Source organism: Triticum aestivum, chromosome 4A (genome assembly GCF_018294505.1).
Source record: "Triticum aestivum cultivar Chinese Spring chromosome 4A, IWGSC CS RefSeq v2.1, whole genome shotgun sequence".
NCBI lineage: Eukaryota > Viridiplantae > Streptophyta > Magnoliopsida > Poales > Poaceae > Triticum > Triticum aestivum.
In genome coordinates this window covers 124,258,554-124,278,561 of record NC_057803.1, presented here as the reverse complement: position 1 = coordinate 124,278,561, position 20,008 = coordinate 124,258,554, and the positions used below count along the sequence as shown (strand labels likewise).

General features: G+C 46.9%; 1 protein-coding gene across 2 annotated transcripts; it reads left to right on the top strand.

Annotated features, from left to right (window-relative positions):
- Positions 1 to 391: 391 nt before the first annotated feature.
- Positions 392 to 3,243, top strand: LOC123085550 (elongation factor 1-alpha-like). Of its 2 annotated transcripts, none has more exons than XM_044507208.1 (3): positions 392 to 588; positions 1,086 to 1,557; positions 2,118 to 3,243. In XM_044507208.1, the coding sequence occupies exons 2-3, from the start codon at positions 1,096 to 1,098 to the stop codon at positions 2,997 to 2,999; spliced, it is 1,344 nt and encodes a 447-aa protein (XP_044363143.1). In that variant the 5' UTR covers positions 392 to 588; positions 1,086 to 1,095; the 3' UTR covers positions 3,000 to 3,243. The 2 variants fall into 2 exon arrangements, with proteins under 2 accessions (XP_044363143.1, XP_044363144.1); XM_044507209.1 differs by lacking the exon at positions 392 to 588 and adding an exon at positions 647 to 666.
- Positions 3,244 to 20,008: the final 16,765 nt, after the last annotated feature.

Sequence of the window (20,008 nt, the reverse complement as noted above, 5' to 3'; positions counted from 1 at the left end):
GTATATACGAGCGTCTATGTCTGTATCATGTTAAAAAAAAGGAAAAAACGACAAGGTCAAAGCTGACTCTGAAAGGGAGCCGCGAGAATTTTTATTATGTCGAGGTGCTTTGTCTTATGATGAACTTTTATAGATTTTTTTTCAAAAAAATGAAATAAAATGAAAGTTAGCAAAGTAGTACTTTTTTTTTGACGCTTCTGGCAAAGTAGTCGAAATAAGAAGGGAAGGGTAAAACATTTTTTAAAAGCAAGTGCTCTGCCGGCCTCCTGCTCCAGTATCCCACAGGGAACGTGCACCCTACGTAAATCCAGGATGCCGAACTTGCGGCCTGCGAAATGTCTAAAAACCCATTCATCAACCTGTAAAATAATACAGTTCGTACGATCAAAATCGAACGGATAATGTAAATCACAGCGACAAGCACCAGACATGGATCAGGCGGCCAGGAAGGAACCCTAGAGCCCTCCGCTGCCAGTATAAATAGGGGAGCCATTCCGCTCGCCCGAACCCTCCTCAGTCCCCTTTCTTCCCCCCGACCGCCGCCGCCGCCGCCGCCTCCTCCTCTCGGTTCCCTCTCCTTCCTTCGAGGTCAGTCTCCCGAGCCATCTCCAGTGCGCTTAGATCTTCATCGATGGAGCGAAGCTCCCGTGTTCCACGCTCATCTTGGTAGCCTCCAATCCAGCCGGTCGAGTTTTAGGCACTTTTTTCGCGGATGCATCGTTTGTTTGTATAGCGTCGAGAAGGATTTTCTCCATGTTCGTACTGTTGCCTCGATCTGTAGATTCACTACGAAATTGCTAGAGCAGCCGCAAGCGCGAAGTATTACCGAATCGTTTCGATACTTTGCTGAATCTGTCGGTAGATGGACTAGTATCTCAATTTCGTAGACTGATTTCGTAGTATAACTAGTGATTGCAAACTATCTGCTATAGATCTAGCCCGATCAGTTTGTAAATCGTCTTCGTGTCGTGTTTCTAGATCTAGGCCTGCAGTCCGATAGCCTTCTGCTCATATTAGTGTTCCAGTTCATGCCAGTTCTTCGTTCTGGTCCATTTTTGTCTAACTTTTTCTGATTGATTGTGCAGAGCTTCAGCCATGGGTAAGGAGAAGACTCACATCAACATCGTGGTCATTGGCCACGTCGACTCTGGCAAGTCGACGACCACTGGCCACCTGATCTATAAGCTTGGAGGCATTGACAAGCGTGTGATCGAGAGGTTCGAGAAGGAAGCCGCTGAAATGAACAAGAGGTCTTTCAAGTACGCCTGGGTGCTTGACAAGCTCAAGGCCGAGCGTGAGAGGGGTATCACCATCGATATTGCCCTCTGGAAGTTCGAGACCACCAAGTACTACTGCACCGTCATTGATGCCCCTGGTCACCGTGACTTCATCAAGAACATGATCACCGGTACCTCCCAGGCTGACTGTGCTGTTCTCATCATCGACTCCACCACTGGTGGTTTTGAGGCTGGTATCTCCAAGGATGGCCAGACACGTGAGCACGCTCTCCTTGCTTTCACTCTTGGAGTGAAGCAGATGATCTGCTGCTGCAACAAGGTATAACTTGTCAAAACACTTCATCCCTGAAAGGCCATATACTGTGTATAGATGTTGCTACTTGTGTGGTAGACTTATTTGAGGTTGCTATATGATCCAAGTTCTTGATTTTAACTAACATGTAAACATGTTCTGAATCAATTGCTATTCATATTGCTGCACACATATTTTGATTATAGTGGTTTAATTGTATGTTTGATTTGTAGTACATTTGGATATACCAGCTTCTACATGTATGAATCTTCATGTAATATTAAATGGTGTAGGAGTTGGATGTGACTTTTCATCATCTAGATAAGAACTATCCACAATGTATTAATATTTGTCTATTGTTATCCTGTACTCCCATCCCTGCAGTTTTTCCTGTAACTAGTTGATTGTTCTGCTGTTCTAATGTTTAATTCTCACTCTGTGCTTGGTCATGCTGTGCTAGTTGATTGTTCTGCTTGTTTATGCTAGTTATGATAGTATAATCAAGTTTTTTGCTGTTACCTGTTCGTAATATCTTACAGTTCCATCTTGGCTGAGTATCATTTAACTGTTCTACTGTTATTTCTTAGATGGACGCCACCACTCCCAAGTACTCAAAGGCGCGTTACGAAGAAATTGTGAAGGAGGTCTCTTCCTACCTGAAGAAGGTCGGCTACAACCCTGAAAAGGTTCCCTTCGTCCCCATCTCTGGGTTCGAGGGTGACAACATGATTGAGAGGTCCACCAACCTTGACTGGTACAAGGGCCCAACCCTGCTTGAGGCGCTTGACCAGATCAATGAGCCCAAGAGGCCCTCAGACAAGCCCCTCCGTCTTCCCCTCCAGGACGTTTACAAGATTGGTGGCATTGGAACTGTGCCTGTTGGCCGTGTTGAGACTGGTGTCATCAAGCCTGGTATGGTTGTTACCTTTGGTCCCACTGGTCTGACAACTGAGGTCAAGTCTGTTGAGATGCACCACGAGTCTCTCCTGGAGGCGCTTCCTGGTGACAACGTCGGCTTCAACGTCAAGAACGTTGCCGTGAAGGATCTGAAGCGTGGTTTTGTTGCATCCAACTCCAAGGATGACCCTGCCAAGGAGGCAGCCAACTTCACCTCCCAGGTCATCATCATGAACCACCCTGGTCAGATTGGCAACGGCTACGCCCCAGTGCTGGACTGCCACACCTCGCACATTGCTGTCAAGTTTGCTGAGCTGGTGACCAAGATTGACAGGCGATCTGGTAAGGAGATAGAGGCCGCGCCCAAGTTCCTCAAGAATGGTGATGCTGGCATAGTGAAGATGATTCCCACCAAGCCCATGGTTGTGGAGACCTTTGCCACTTACCCGCCTCTTGGTCGTTTTGCTGTCCGTGACATGAGGCAGACTGTGGCTGTTGGTGTCATCAAGGGCGTCGAGAAGAAGGACCCAACCGGGGCCAAGGTGACCAAGGCTGCCATCAAGAAGAAGTAATTCGACATTGATATCCAAATCACTGTTCAGACACCAAGCAGTTTTTAGTATTGGCTGAGTTTTGTTAAGGGCATTGTTCGTACTGGTATATTTTAGCTGTTCAGCTGTTAGCGCTGCATATCGTGCCCTTGGTGGTCGTCTGTCTTGTGCCTTTTACATACTGTGTCCTAATGTAAGCTTCGGTGAAACCTGGATGTTATGAGACCTGGTTGTGTCTTTTAATACTAGCTTGTTGCATTTTATCTGTGTAGGTGCTTTATCTAGTGCATTTTTGAAAGACACAAATGCATCTTAAACCATTTGTTCTTTTATTTTGAAGGTGTTCTTTTAGTTGCAAGCTTAACAATTTATTCCCTGTCTACTGATGGTTCATTGGCCTTTCCTTGCCTCTATTTCCTCGACAACGAAGATACCCCAAATTCTAAACTGTCACATTGCACTTCTTTTTCTACTTTTTACTTTCTAGTGTAGCAAAACCAAAATTTCAATTTTAAAAGGTTCTACAAAAAGAAATGACGTGCAGCATGATGGTTTCATCAAATAATCAAAGCTCAAATTCGTGCCATTGTGCGGTGGGGTTCCGTTTGCTGTATCTATTGATGCAATTGGTTGCTCCACTTCCAAGAGCACCGACTGATAGAACTCCGCTCTTTGTCACTTGGTTTGTGTAGTAGGGATATAAGTTGCCGGTATCTTAGAATCAGATGTATATTTGATGCATTAAGAGCATCTCCAATAGCATGTGTATATTTGGATGTTTATATATCCATATAGACAATGGTCTAAAAAGATTCCCTCATATACACATATAGTTTTACGGCAGAATGTCTATATTCTGTCTTTTATATTTTAATATTATTTTGTAACTACCATTTTAACAGTGATTCAACAATTTACTTATTGCATATGCAAAAAAATGGCAGAAATGTCATATTACGGTACATCACCTAAGTAGCAGCACCAATATCAACAAAATCATCAACAATATCGCTTTTCCCCTAGGGTTTTCTAGGGTCCACCTGTTCGTGTGGCGCCACCGCCAAGTCATCGAGGTTAGCACCGAGATCTCGTCGTATCGGGCCGGCGATCATCGCCCCAGGTCCGCGCTACGATCTAGGGCGGCATGGAAGACTACGAATCCTTGGAAGATGGAGGAGGGGGTTCAAAGGGAGATCATGTGGGAGGAAGCCGTGCTGGTAAACGCACGGGCGAGGAGGCTCAAAGAGGTTGGTCGGCCATACCGGACGACGAGAAGATGGAGGGGGATCCGATGAAGGGGGTAGATGATATAGGTAGAGAGGAGGAAGAAGAGGTAGATTGGGATCAATATGGCCCGTACCCAGATTTGGGAGATGCCTTTGAAGGATTGAAGCTGCAGGGCGAGGAGGAATAGGAGTTAGATCTGTCAAAAGAGGTGGATGAACTGATTAGTGAGGTGCGGTGGCTGGCATTGTTTAGGGTTCATACCCTGCGTCCGTTTAGCCACGCAACATTGTTGAACTCCATGAGGAACGCTTGGACATGTGCACAAGGAGTCACCTTCAATATTAAAGAACCTAATCTGTTCCTTGCTCAATGTCATTGCTTGGGTGATTGGAAGTGGGTGATGGAAGGAGGACCATGGCAGTTTCGCTGGGATCCGGTTGTGTTAGTGGAGTATGATGGATTTACCAACGTTGCAGAATACACATTGAACATGTATCCATTGTGGGCGAGAATCAAAGGTCTACCAGATGGCCTTACTAGAAAGAAAGAATTAGCGGAGAAGGTTGCAAAGAAGGTGGGTGAGCCCCCGTTTACAGTAGTGGTTAATCAAGGGAAGATAAACCCCTCAAACTTTCTCAGAGTAAGGGTTTTTGTGGATGTCAACAAACCGCTGGTTAGGGTTGTCCGCATCACCTTGAAGGAATTAAGAAAGTACCCGGTCAACTATGAGAAACTGTCGGATTTCTGCTACTTTTGTGGATGCATGGGTCATGTTGTGGAGGAGTGCGGGGACGACATCCATGATCCGGGGGATTGCGAGTGGGAAGACTGGCTGCATTGGAACAATGAACCTAGTAGTGGAAGTGAGGGTAGAGGAGGAAGGGGTGGAGCGTGGACGAATGCAGCAGGTAGAGGGGCCGGCCGTGGGGGAGATAATAGGGAAGGGAGATGAAGTAATGCATGAGGTAGAGGTGATAGAGGAGGGAGAGCTTGGATGGCAGGAGGTAGAGGGAGAGGAGAAGTCTTAGGGGAAGCTAGTATGGAGTTCGGTCATGAAGTAAGATAGGAGGACGATGGCAAGAGTGCCGGGAAGAGGCTGATTAGTGCGGATGGGCCAGTAACTGTAAGAGGGAAAAGCCTGCCGCACATAGCGGGGAAAGTTTCTAACACGGTACTATTGTTGGAGAATGTGAATGATACAACAAACAGTGGTGGAGCAGCTCTTCCAAATTCTACCCCTAGGAAAGCTCCTATTGTGAAGAGAAGGAAGCAGTGCGATGGAGTGGATGACGGTGACAGTGTTTTGACAACTACGGCGGCCTCCGGCTTGGAGGTCCACCAAGCCCAATGAATCTCATTAGTTGGAACTGCCGGGGAGGGGGGGGGTGAGGGAGTCCTGGACTAAAGGGTCCTTGGGTGTCCGGGCTATCTAGTATGGGCCGGACTGATGGGCCGTGAAGATACAAGGCAGAAGACCTCCCCCCATGTTCCGATGAGACTCTCCTTTGCGTGGATAGCAAGCCTAGCGTCCACATGTATAATTTCCTTTCTATATAAACCGACTCTATACAACCCTAGGCCCCTCCAGTGTCTATATAAACCAGAGGGTTTAGTCCGTAGAGACTAAGAAAAATCATATAGGCTAGACATATAGGGTTTAGCCATTACGATCTCGAGGTAGATCAACTCTTGTAACCCCTATACTCATCAAATACAATCAAGCAGGACGTAGGATTTTACCTCCATTAAGAGGGCCCGAACCTGGGTAAACATCGTGTGTCCCTTGTCTCGTGTTACCTTCGATCCTCAGACGCACAGTTTGGGACCCCCTACCCGAGATCGGCCGGTTTTGTCACCGACATTGGTGCTTTCATTGAGAGTTCCACTGTGCCGTCGACAGAAGGTCCGGTGGCTCGTTCGATCATCAACAATGATGCCGTTTCCGGGGAAACTTTCCTCCCCAGCCAGATTTTTGTGTTTGTTGGCTTCGTTTTGCGTGTCAACTCGATTGGCCACCTCGAACAGATCGGCAACTACGCCCCTGGTCATCAGATCAGTTTCGGGAACCTAAATTATGTCACCGATATCCGAGGAGACTTGATCTTTGAAGGGCTGGCGACCCTGACCACCGCTCTGGCCTTAGATCCGGAGCAAACTGCCGGGTCCAAAGATGGGAGTTTGAAGCCCGCTGGACTCTCAGCTACGAAACTCACAATCAAGGATCCAGAGGCGATTTTGTCTTCGGTTAGCCCGGAGTCAGGCTGGGTTCCCCCTATCATGGAAAGGCCGGACTCGCCCCCGGACTCTAGCTTCGAACTCGCCCCCAAACTCTCGAAGCCCGTGCCATGGAAGCGTGGCCACGAGGCCTTTGCCCTGGCCAGCCCCACAGACTCTCATTTCCCCATCCAACCCTAGCTCTTAAACGAGGCTCTAGACCTGATGCGGTCCCTCGTCATTACAAAGGGATCGCCTCTGAACTATGCCCAGCCCGGACTAGGGGCTGAGAGTAGGGAATTTTACGTCCCACCCACCACCCCTTCATAGCCACCATCGAGGACTTAATCGACATGCTGGATTACACCTCCGAAGACATCGACGGCATGGACGACAATGCCGGAGACGCACAAGGCCAAGGCCCACCGTTTATCGGACGTTGGACGGTTACCTCCACATACGACATGTACATGGTAGACACACACAAAGAGGATGACAACGAAGGCAGGAAGGATCCGGTTGAGGACAAACCTGCTGAGGCACCACCGAAGCGTCGACGCCAGCGACGCCGTTCAAAATCGCGTCGTGATAAAGACAGTAATACCGGCACCAGAGACAATAACACTCTAGAGAACGCTGAGGACCCCGAAGCCCCCGCCGAGCCCACATCCGAACAGGATGATGTGGAGGAGGGGCAAGTTAACCCCGACGATCCGGTCGGGAACGAGGATTCAAAAGATAGCAACTATCTACCGCTCTCCGAGGATGATGTCAGCCTCGGCAACGAAGATTTCATTGTGCCAGAGGAACCCCTCGAGCAGGAGCGCTTTAAGCGCCAACTAATCGCCACTGCAAGAAGCCTAAAAAAGCAGCATCAACGACTCCAAGCCGAATAGGATACACCCAACGAAAGATGGACCTAGGTCCTAGCTGCCGAAGAATATGGCCTTCAACGCCCAATAAAAAGTTATCCGAAGCGTCAGCTACTAGCACAATTCGACGACGAGGCCTTTGAGCCAATACCATCAAAACATGACCGCGCTGATGAACCAGACCGGCCACCACGTGGGCGAGATAAAGCGACTACCAATGTCGAACACCAACCCGCACCGCCTCGCTGTAGGGGCGGAGAGACAGCGGCTCCAGGATACACCTACGACCTACAACAGGAGCTGAGCAATAGAGCAGGCCAAGCCAGATCAATGTGCGGATCAAGGGGGTGTGCCCCAACGCGAGAAGACGAACGTCAAGCCTGGCACGATTGGCATAACCTCACCAGGGCAGAAAACCACATACGGATGTCATCCGAACTCTGTCGCGACGTCACCCGATACAGAGGCGCCGCACATCCGCTATGCTTTACCGATGAGGTAATGCAACACCAGTTCCCAGAAGGGTTTAAACCCGTAAACATCGAATCATATGATGGCACGATAGATCCCGTGGTATGGATTGAAGACTTCCTTCTCCATATCCACATGGCCCGCGGTGACGATCTCCACGCCATCAAATACCTCCCCTGTAAACTGAAAGTACCATCACGACACTGGCTAAATAGCCTCCCGAAGAACTCTATTGGTAGCTGGGAATATTTGGAGGATGCCTTTAGAGATAACTTCCAAGGTACCTATGTCTGGCCTCCGGATTCCGATGAGCTCAGTCACATAGTCCAGCAACCCGGAGAGTCAGCCCGTAAACTCTGGACTAGGTTCTTAATTAAAAAGAACCAAATCATCGATTGTCCGGACGCTGAAGCCCTTGCGGCCTTTAAGCACAGCGTTCGTGACGAGTGGCTCACCTGACACCTCGGCCAAAAAAAGTCGAAGTCCATGGCAGTTCTCACCGCACTCATGACCCGCTTTTGCGCGGGAGAAGATAGTTGGCTAGCTCGTAGAAGCAACAGCACCAACGACCCTGACACCTCCGAAGCCAGAGATGGCAACGGCAGGCCATGACGCAACAAACACAAGCGTCGAAGCAACAATGAAGATACCAAAGACACGACGGTCAATGCCGGATTCAGTGGCTCTAAACCTGGTCAGTGGAAGAAGCCATCCAAAGGAAACAAAGATGGCCCATCCAGTTTGGACAGAATACTCGATCGGTCTTGCCAGATCCATGGCACCCTGGACAAGCCTGCCAATCATACCAACAGAAATTTTTGGGTCTTTAAATAGGCCGGTAAGCTAAATACCGAACACAAGGGGAAAGGGCCGCCTAGCGAGGATGATGATAAGCCTCGCCCAACAAACACAGGGGGGCAAAAGAAATCCCCCCAAGGTAAAAACAGTGAACATGATCTACGTCCCTCATATCCCCAAGCGAGAGCGCAAGCGCGCACTAAGGGACGTTTACGCCATAGAGCCAGTCGCCCCAAAATTTAACCCATGGTCGGCCTGTCCGATCACTTTTGACCGTAGATACCACCCGACCAGTATCCGTCATGGAGGTTCGGCACAATTGGTCCTCAATCCTATCATCAACGGATTCCATCTCACGCGAGTCCTCATGGACGGCGGCATCAGTCTTAACCTGCTTTATGAGGACACTGTCCGTAAAATGGGTATCGATCCGTCAAGAATCAAGCCCACTAAAACCAACTTCAAAGGAGTAATACCCGGCGTAGAGGCCTGCTGCACAGGGTCAATAATGTTGGAGGTAGTCTTCGGCTCACCGGACAACTTCCGAAGCGAAGATTTGATCTTCGACATCGTCCCCTTCTGCAGTGGTTATCATGCACTGCTCGGATGAACCGCCTTCGCCGATTTCATTGCATTCCTGCACTATGCCTATCTAAAGCTTAAGATGCCCGGACCACGCGACGTTATAACAATCAATGGAAACATGGAGTGCTCCCTCCGTACTGAGGAGCACACTTCGGCCCTCACAACCGAGATACAGGGTGGCCTTATCAAGCCGATTACTTCATCGGCCATCAAGTCCCGGACACTGTAAAACGATCCCGGTCTACCCTGCAGAATGATAGTTCGGTTCATCCAGAACTCGATTAAGAAATTTGGCCTCCGTCACAAACCCCACCTAATCGCGGCATACGTACCACGTGTACATAACTACGCCCTAAAAATACCATGGGCAAGGACGGAGGCACACTAAGGACGAAGTCCGCAATACGGCTCGACCCTATTCGGACCTTAATATTCTTGCCTTTTTTCTCTCTTTTCTCTTCTCCTTTTTTTCCAGGTTCTTTAAAACCCAAGTCACTTTTCGATGGTACAAAGGGCCCTTCCCCAGGCCCCGTTTGTCTACTCAATCGTTGATCCTCTCAAAGGATCCTACATTAAGGCGAAAAGTAGCGCAGACGTGCGACAGGGTGTCGAAAGGATCTTCAAAGACCACATTTCTTTCCAGGACCTGTATATAGCTTTCCCTTGTCCTCAAATTCTTGGCATGTCAAATAGCCTTGCCGAATATGGCATTCTCTGTAAAAACACGTTTTGACGTATCAATCAGACCATAGCGGAAACAGTTCGGTCCAACCTTATTCAGTTTTGGCTTATTTCATAATCTGTATTCCGTCTTTACGACAGATTGACATATACACCTCGGCATAAATTGCCAGGGGCTCTATTCAGCCACATATATTTTTCAAAAACAAAAGTCTAAAGACTTTTATAGTATACTTCGGCGTCCTGAATACCGCATTATATGCATCGGCTCCGAATCATGTCTTTGGTCAATAGTTGGTTTGCCCGGCTCCTGTGTTTGCCACCTTACGTTCTGCTCGTTCGGCTAAGATAGTAAAGGGAGAACTACTGCGATTGTGTTTCTGGCTCATCTAGTTAAACACCTTAGTAGAGAAAGCCGAAAACTGACTGTCATGATATAGCGAGAGCTGGTCAGCGGTTCGGTGACTTGCCAAATCTTTTGCATTTTTTTCTCTATTATACGAATGACTGGCCTCTAACCAGTCACGTGCCTAAAAGCATCCAAGTTTGGATAGCCAAACAAACACCAGTGGCTAACCTATAGTCCCATTGTCAAACTCCTATGGCTAAGTGAGAGTGATAAAGCCGCATAGTCTGATTTCCTGGTTCGTTGCACTAACACCTCCTTTACGGACCAAGACGTTGGGTCAAGTGTGCTCATGTGCTACTCCGAACACCCTCGTAGTATCTATGTGGGGGCTGAAGCCGACGACTGGTAAATTTTCAGAAACAAATACGTCCGCACAGGAGGAAAATAATTGCAGATAAAAAGCACAAGTATATTACAAAGGCCTTGCTTCATAATACAAAGTCTGGGCAGATCGGATACATTCATTCAAATATAATATCTTTTGAGCACTGACCCTCTATTAAAGGAGCACCCTCTAGGACGTCTTTGAAATATCGCTTTGGCTTGCGATAGTCCTTGCCTTCAGGGGGCCCTCAACTGCCATGACAGCGGCCTTCATCTTCGCCCAACGCATCTTGACACGGGCAAAGGCCATCTAAGCACCCTCAATTCACGAAGATCGCTTCGCAGCTTCAATTCGGGGAAGGGCGTCGGCGATCCGCTTGACCAGACCGAATTAGCTGCCAGGAATAGGTTCGGCCGGCCATAACCGGAAAATGATGTCCTTCATGGCCAGACCGAACATCCTGTGAAGCTCCGCCAGCTGCATCATCTGATCGTTCAACAAGATTCAAATGGTGGCATTCAGAGACACACTGGAGGCGTGCAATCTCGTGGACTTGGGGTCTACAGGAATTCCCTTCACATATGATAACAAGCGAAGCGGGAACAATAATGTTCAGGTTCAGTTAGACAGAGCAACTGCGACGAACGATTGGCGGAATCTATTCCCGTTCTATTCAGTAAAGCATGTGGTGTCCCCATGCTCCAGTCACACTGCCTTAGTTCTGAGAGGGGACCCGGAGTTGGGTTAGTTAGGACCGAAGACAAGGAGATACAAAGTTTTTTTTGGGAACGTGATGTGGGCTTACCGATAGTAATCAAGGAAGCTTGGGACTCGGTGGGGGCTGTTGATAACCTAGAAAAACTGTAGATTGCGCTAAAGAAAACCATGGCCACCCTTGGAGCTTGGAGTAACAAGTGGTTCGGCAATGTGGTGAGGGAGTTGGCAAAATCACCAACACAGCTAGAGGAACTTATGCATATGAATGCAGATAGGCAAGACATAAGGAATATAATGGACAAATTGAATGAACTTATCTATCAGGAAGAGATGTTTTGGATGCAAAGGTCTCGAATATCATGGCTCAAAGAAGGCGATCGTAACAACAAATATTTCCAAAGTAAAGCGGTATGGCGTGCGAGGAAGAATAAAATACGCAGCCTAACTGATAGTATAGGAGGTGTCCATACATATTTCACTGAAATGGCCGGTATGGCCAATGAGTATTTTGGGGGAATTTTTTCGGCTGATCACAATCTGATGGCATCAGAGGTCTTGGACTTGTTGGAGACAAAGGTGTCGGAAGAGGATAACGAGTGTCTGTGTGCCCCGTTTAGTGAGAAGGAGATTGCAGATGTGTTGTTTCAGATTGGCCCATTAAAGGCACCAGCCCAGATGGTTTTCCAGCAAGGTTTTATCAGCGGCATTGGAGCATGCTAAATAATAGTGTGGTGGCAGCAGTCAGGGAATTCTTTATGACGGGGATCATGCTGGAAGGGGTAAATTCAACCGCTATTGTTCTTATACCCAAAATCCCTAACCCTACTATGCTCACACATTATAGGCCCATAAGTTTGTGCAATGTTATTTACAAGGTCATATCTAAATGCTTGGTTAATCGGTTGAGACCTTTGTTGGATAATATTATATCAGTTGAGCAAAGTGCTTTTATTCTGGGTAGGCTCATCACAGATAAGGCCCTTGTGGCTTTTGAATGTATCCATCATATAAAGCAGGAGAAGGATCCCACAAAAAGTTTTTGCGCTGATAAGCTGGATCTCGCCAAAGCATATGATCGTGTTGATTGGTCGTTCTTGAAGCGGGTGATGCAAAAGTTGGGCTTCTCTCACAGATGGGTGGACTGGATAATGTCATGTGTCACCTTTGTGAGATACTCTGGTAGATTAAATGGAACCCTCTTGGATTCATTCGCACCGTCACATGGGCTTCGGCAAGGCAATCCTCTCTCACCCTTTTTGTTCTTATTTGTGGCCGACGCTTTGTCTTCTATCCTAAAGCATAAGGTGGGTGCTGGCGAGATTACCCCTATTAAAGTGTGCAGGCGGGCACCCGACATGTCACATTTACTGTTCGCAGATGATACCATGTTGTTCTTTGAAGCTTCAAAGGAACAAGCAGAGAAGGTGAAAACTCTCCTTGAGTTATATAGTGAAGCAACTAGACAAACTCTAAATTATGACAAGTGCTCTATATTATTTGGTAAATCATGCCCGGAGTTAAAACAGGAGGAAGTGCGTGGTGTCTTGAATGTGTCTAATATGGTTTTCGAAGAGAAGTATTTAGGGCTCACAACACCAGATGGCCGCATGTCAAAAGGTCGGTTCCAAAATCTTCAAATGAGCCCGACGAAACGACTAATGTAGTGGGGAGATGGGTGTTTGGCACAGCCAAGCAGGGAGGTGCTTATCAAATCGGTTGCGCAAGCCCTACCCACATATATAATGGGTGAAGGAAATATGCCCTAGAGGCAATAATAAAATTGTTATTTATATTTCCTTATATCATGATAAATGTTTATTATTCATGCTAGAATTGTATTCACCGGAAACTTAGTACATGTGTGAATACATAAACAAACAGAGTGTCCCTAGTATGCCCCTACTAGACTAGCTCGTTGAATCAATGATGGTTATGTTTCCTAACCATAGACATGAGTTGTCATTTGATAAACGGGATCACATCATTAGAGAATGATGTGATGGACAAGACCCATCCGTAAGCTTAGCATTATGATCGTTTAATTTTATTGCTATTGCTTTCTTCATGACTTATACATATTCCTCTGACTATGAGGTTATGCAACTCCCGAATACCGGAGGAACACCTTGTGTGCTATTAAATGTCACAACGTAACTGGGTGATTATAAAGATGCTCTACAGGTGTCTCCGAAGGTGTTTGTTGAGTTGGCATAGATCGAGATTAGGATTTGTCACTTAGTGTATCAGAGAGGTATCTCTGGGCCTTCTCGGTAATGCACATCACTATAAGCCTTGCAAGCAATGTGACTAATGAGTTAGCTGCGGGATGATGCATTACGGAACGAGTAAAGAGACTTGCCGGTAACGAGATTGAACTAGGTATGATGATACTGACGATCGAATCTCGGGCAAGTAACATACCGATGACAAAGGGAATAACATATGTTGTTATGCGGTTTGACTGATAAAGATCTTCATAGAATATGTAGGAGCCAATACGAGAATCCAGGTTCCGCTATTGGTTATTGACCGGAGATGTGTCTCGGTCATGTCTACATAGTTCTCGAATCCGTAGGGTCCGGACGCTTAACATTCGATGGTGATTTGTATTATGAGTTATGTGTTTTGGTGACTGAAGTTTGTTCGGAGTCCCGTATGAGATCATGGACATGACGAGGAGTCTCGAAATGGCGGAGAGGTAAAGATTCATATATTGGAAGGTTATATTCGGACATCGGAATGGTTCCGAGTGATTCGGGTATTTTCCGGAGTACCGAGGGGTTACCGGAACACCCCAGGGAAGTATTGGGCCGACACGGGCCTAAGGGAGAGAGAGGGAAGCCTGTGTGGGGTGGCTACACGCCCCCTCCTTGGGAGCCCGAATAGGACAAGGAGGAGGGGGCGGCGCCCCCCTTCCCTTTCCCTCTCCCTCTCCTTCCTATTCCCTGTGGTGGAAGAAAGGAAGGGGGGGGGGCGAACCCTACTTGGACTAGGAGTCCAAGTAGGACTCCCCCATGGCGCGCCCCTCCTGGCCGCCAGCCTCTCTCCCCCCTCCTTTATATACGTGGGCAGGGGCACCCCAAAGGCACACCAATAGTTCTCTTAGCCGTTTGCGGTGCCCCCTCCATAGTTTACTCCTCTGGTCATAGCGTCGTAGTGCTTAGGCGAAGCCCTGCGCGGATCACATCACCATCACCGTTGCCACGCCGTCATGCTGACGGAAGTCTCCCTCGACCCTCTACCGGATCAAGAGCCCGAGGGACGTCATCAAGCTGAACGTGTGCTGAACACGGAGGTGCCGTACGTTCGGTACTTGGATCGGTTGGATCGTGAAGATGTTTGACTACATCAACCACGTTACTAAATGCTTCCGCTTTCGGTCTGCGAGGGTACGTGTAAACACTTCCGTCTCATTGCTATGCATCTCCTAGATAGATGTTGCATGTTCGTAGGATTTTTTTTGAATTACTACGTTTCCCAACAGTGGCATGCGAGCCAGGTCTATGCGTAGATGATATATGCACGAGTAGAACAGAATGAGTTGTGGGCGATAATATTCATACTGCTTACCAGCAACTCTTACTTTGATTCAGCAGTATTATTGGATGAAGCGGCCCAGACCGACATTACATGACCGCGTTCATGAGACTGGTTCTACCGACGTGCTTCGCACACAGGTGGCTAGCGGGTGTATGTTTCTCCAACTTTAGTTGAATCGAGTTTAACTACGGCCGGTCCTTGTTGAAGGTTAAAACAACACACTTGACGAAAAATCATTGTGGTTTTGATGTGTAGGTAAGAACAATTCTTGCTGGAAGCCCGTAGCATCCACGTAAGACTTGCAACAACAAAGTAGAGGACGTCTAACTTGTTTTTGCAGGGCATGTTGTGATGTGATATGGTCAAGACGTGATGAGATATAAATTGTTGTATGAGATGATCATGTTTTGTAAAAGTTATCGGCAACTGGCAGGAGCCTTATGGTTGTCGCTTTATTGTATGAAATGCAATTGCCATGTAATTGCTTTACTTTATTACTAAGCGGTAGCGATAGTCGTAGAAGCAATAGTTGGCGAGACGACAATGATGCTATGATGGAGATCAAGGTGTGAAGCCGGTGACGATGGAGATCATGATGGTGCTTTGGAGATGGAGATCAAAGGCACAAGATGATGATGGCCATATCATGTCACATATTTTGATTGCATGTGATGTTTATCCTTTATGCATCTTATTTTGCTTAGTACGGCGGTAGCATTATAAAATTATCTCTCACTAAATTTCAAGGTATAAGTGTTTTCCTTGAGTATGCACCGTTGCCATAGTTCGTCGTGCCCAGACACTACATGATGATCGGGTGTGATAAGCTCTATGTTCACATACAACGGGTGCAAGCCAGTTTTGCACGTGCAGAATACTCGGGTTAACTGAGACCAAAAGGTCGAATGTGAATCATATAGTAGATATGATCAACATAGAGATGTTCACCATTGAAAACTACTCCATCTCACGTGATGATCGGACATGGTTTAGTTGATATGGATCACGTGATCATTTAGATGACTAGAGAGATGTCTATCTAAGTGGGAGTTCTTAAGTAATATGATTAATTGAACGCTAATTTATCATGAACTTAGTACCTGATAGTTTTTTGCATATCTATGTTGTAGTAGATCAATGTCCCATGCTACCGTTCCCTTGAATTTTAATGCGTTCCTAGAGAAAGCTAAGTTGAAACATGATGGTAGAAACTACACGGACTGGGTCGTAACTTGAGGAATATACTCATTGCTGCACAGAAGAATTACATCCTGAAAGCACCGCTAGGTGCATGACCCGCCGCAGGAGCAACTCCGGATGTTATGAACGTCTGGCAGAGCAAAGCTGATGACTACTCGATAGTTAAGTGTGCCATGCTTTACGGCTTAGAATCGGGACTTCAAAGACGTTTTGAACGTCATGGAGCATATGAGATGTTCCAGGAGTTGAAGTTAATATTTCAAGAAAATGCCCGAGTTGATAGATATGAAGTCTCCAACAAGTTCTACAGCTACAAAATGGAGGAGAATAGTTCTGTCAGTGAATACATACTCAGAATGTCTGGGTACCATAACCACTTGACTCAGCTGGGAGTTAATCTTCCTGATGATAGTGTCATTGACAGAGTTCTTCAATCACTGCCACCAAGCTATAAAGGCTTCATGATGAACTATAATATGCAAGGGATGGAAAATACAATTCTTGAGCTCTTCGCGATGCTAAAGGCTGCGGAGGTAGAAATCAAGAAGGAGCATCAAGTGTTGATGGTGAACAAGACCACTAGTTTCAAGAAAAAGGGTAAAGGGAAGAAGGGGAACTTCAAGAAGAACAGCAAGCCAGTTGCTGCTCAAGGGAAGAAGGCCAAGTCTGGACCTAATCCTGAAACTGAGTGCTTCTACTACAAAGGGACTGGTCAGTGGAAGCGGGACTGCCCCAAGTATTTGGCGGATAAGAAGGATGGCAAAGTGAAAGGTATATTCGATATACATGTTATTTATGTGTACCTTACTAATGCTCATGGTAGCGCCTAAGTATTTGATACTGGTTTTGTTGCTCATATTTGGAACTCGAAATAGGGGCTATGGATTAAACGAAGATTGGCTAAGGACGAGGTGACGATGCACGTGGGAAATGGTTCCAAAGTCGATGTGATCGCCGTCGGCACGCTACCTCTACATCTATCGTTGGGATTAGTTTTAGACCTAAATAATTGTTATTTGGTGCCAGCGTTGAGCATGGACATTATATATGGATCTTGTTTGACGCAAGACATTATTCATTTAAATCAGAGAATAATGGTTGTTCTATTTATATGAATAATATCTTTTATGGTCATGCACCCTTGATGAGTGGTCTATTTTTGAATCTCGATTGTAGTGATACACATATTCATAATATTGAAGCCAAAAGATGCAAAGTTATGTTGGAAATATGCCCTAGAGGCAATAATAAAAGGATTATTATTATATTTCCTTGTTCATGATAATTGTCTTTTATTCATGCTATAATTGTGTTATCCGGAAATCGTAATACATGTGTGAATACATAGACACCAACATGTCCCTAGTAAGCCTCTAGTTGACTAGCTCGTTGATCAATAGATAGTCATGGTTTCCTAACTATGGACATTGGATGTCATTGATAACGAGATCACATCATTAGGAGAATGATGTGATGGACAAGACCCAATCCTAAACATAGCACAAGATCGTATAGTTCGTTTGCTAGAGTTTTTCCAATGTCAAGTATCTTTTCCTTAGACCATGAGATCGTGTAACTCCCGGATACCGTAGGAGTGCTTTGGGTGTACCAAACGTCACAACGTAACTGGGTGACTATAAAGGTATAGTACGGGTATCTCCAAAAGTGTCTGTTGGGTTGACATGGATCAAGACTGGGATTTGTCACTCCGTATGACGGAGAGGTATCTCTGGGCCCACTCGGTAATGCATCATCATAATGAGCTCAAAGTGACCAAGTGTCTAGTCACGGGATCATGCATTACGGTATGAGTAAAGTGACTTGCCGGTAACGAGATTGAACGAGGTATTGGGATTCCGACGATCGAATCTCGGGCAAGTAACATACCGATTGATAAAGGGAATTGTATACGGGGTTGCTTGAATCCTCGACATCGTGGTTCATCCGATGAGATCATCGAGGAGCATGTTGGAGCCAACATGGGTATCCAGATCCCGCTGTTGGTTATTGACCGGAGAGTCGTCTCGGTCATGTCTACATGTCTTCCGAACCTGTAGGGTCTACACACTTAAGGTTCGGTGACGCTAGGGTTGTATGGATATGAGTATGCAGTTGTTCGGAGTCCCGGATGAGATCCTGGACGTCACGAAGAGTTCTGGAATGGTCCGAAGGTGAAGAATTATATATAGGAAGTGCAGTTTCGGCCATCGGGAGAGTTTCGGGGGTCAACGGTATTGTACCGGGACCACCGGAAGGGTCCCGGGGGTCCACCGGGTGGGGCCACCCATACTGGAGGGCCCCATGGGCTGAAGTGGGGAGGGAACCAGCCCATAGTGGGCTGGTGCGCCCCCCCTTGGGCCCCCCATGCGCCTAGGGTTGGGAACCCTAGGGGAGGGGGCGCCTCCACTTGCCTTGGGGGGCACTCCTCCCCCTTGGCCGCCGCCCCCTAGGAGATCCCATCTCCTAGGGCCGGCGCACCCCCTAGGGGGCCTATATAAACGGGGGGAGGGAGGGCAGCCGCACCCTGAAGTCTTGGCGCCTCCCTCTCCCCTGCTACACCTCTCCCTCTCACAGTAGAACGACGAAGCCCTGCTGCGGTGACTGCTGCATCCACCACCACGCCGTCGTGCTGCTGGATCTTCATCAACCTCTCCTTCCCCCTTGCTGGATCAAAAAGGAGGAGACGTCACACTGACCGTACGTGTGTTGAACGCGGAGGTGCCGTCCGTTCGGCGCTAGGATCTCCGGTGATTTGGATCACGACGAGTATGACTCCCTCATCCCCGTTCTTTGAACGCTTCCTCTCGTGATCTACAAAGGTATGTAGATGCATCCGATCACTCGTTGCTAGATGAACTCATAGATGGATCTTGGTGAATACGTAGGAATTTTTTTGTTTTCTGCAACGTTCCCCAGCAGTGGCATCATGAGCTAGGTCTATGCGTAGTTCTCTTTGCACGAGTAGAACACAATTTGTTGTGGGCGTAGATGTTGTCAACTTTCTTGCCGCTACTAATCTTATTTTGCTTCAGCGGTATTGTGGGATGAAGCGGCCCGGACCAACCTTACACGTACGCTTACGTGAGACCCGTTCCACCGACTGACATGCACTAGTTGCATAAGGTGGCTGGCGGGTGTCTGTCTCTCCCACTTTAGTTGGAGCGGATTTAATGAAAAGGGTCCCTATGAAGGGTAAATAGAAGTTGAAAAATCACATTGTGGCTTTAACGTAGGTAAGAAAACGTTCTTGCTAGAACCCTCTTGCAGCCACGTAAAACTTGCAACAACAATTAGAGGACGTCTAACTTGTTTTTGCAGCAAGTGTTTTGTGATGTGATATGGCCAAAGTTGTGATGAATGATGAATGACATATGTGATGTATGAGATCATGTTCTTGTAATAGGAATCACGACTTGCATGTCGATGAGTATGACAACTGGCAGGAGCCATAGGAGTTGTCTTTATTTTTTGTATGACCTGTGTGTCATTGAGAAACGCCATGTAAATTACTTTACTTTATTGCTAAACGTGTTAGCCATAGTAGTAGAAGTAATAGTTGGCGAGCAACTTCATGGAGACACGATGATGGAGATCATGATGATGGAGATCATGGTGTCATACCGGTGACAAGATGATCATGGAGCCCCAAGAGGGAGATCACAGGAGCTATATGATATTGGCCATATCATGTCACTATATTTGATTGCATGAGATGTTTATCATGTTTTTGCATCTTGTTTACTTAGAACGACGGTAGTAAATAAGATGATCCCTCATAATAATTTCAAGAAAGTGTTCCCCCTAACTGTGCACCGTTGCGACAGTTCATTGTTTCGAAGCACCACGTGATGATCAGGTGTGATAGATTCCAACGTTCACATACAACGGGTGTAAGACAGATTTACACATGCAAACACTTAGGTTGACTTGACGAGCCTAGCATGTACAGACATGGCCTCGGAACACAGAAGACCGAAAGGTCGAGCATGAG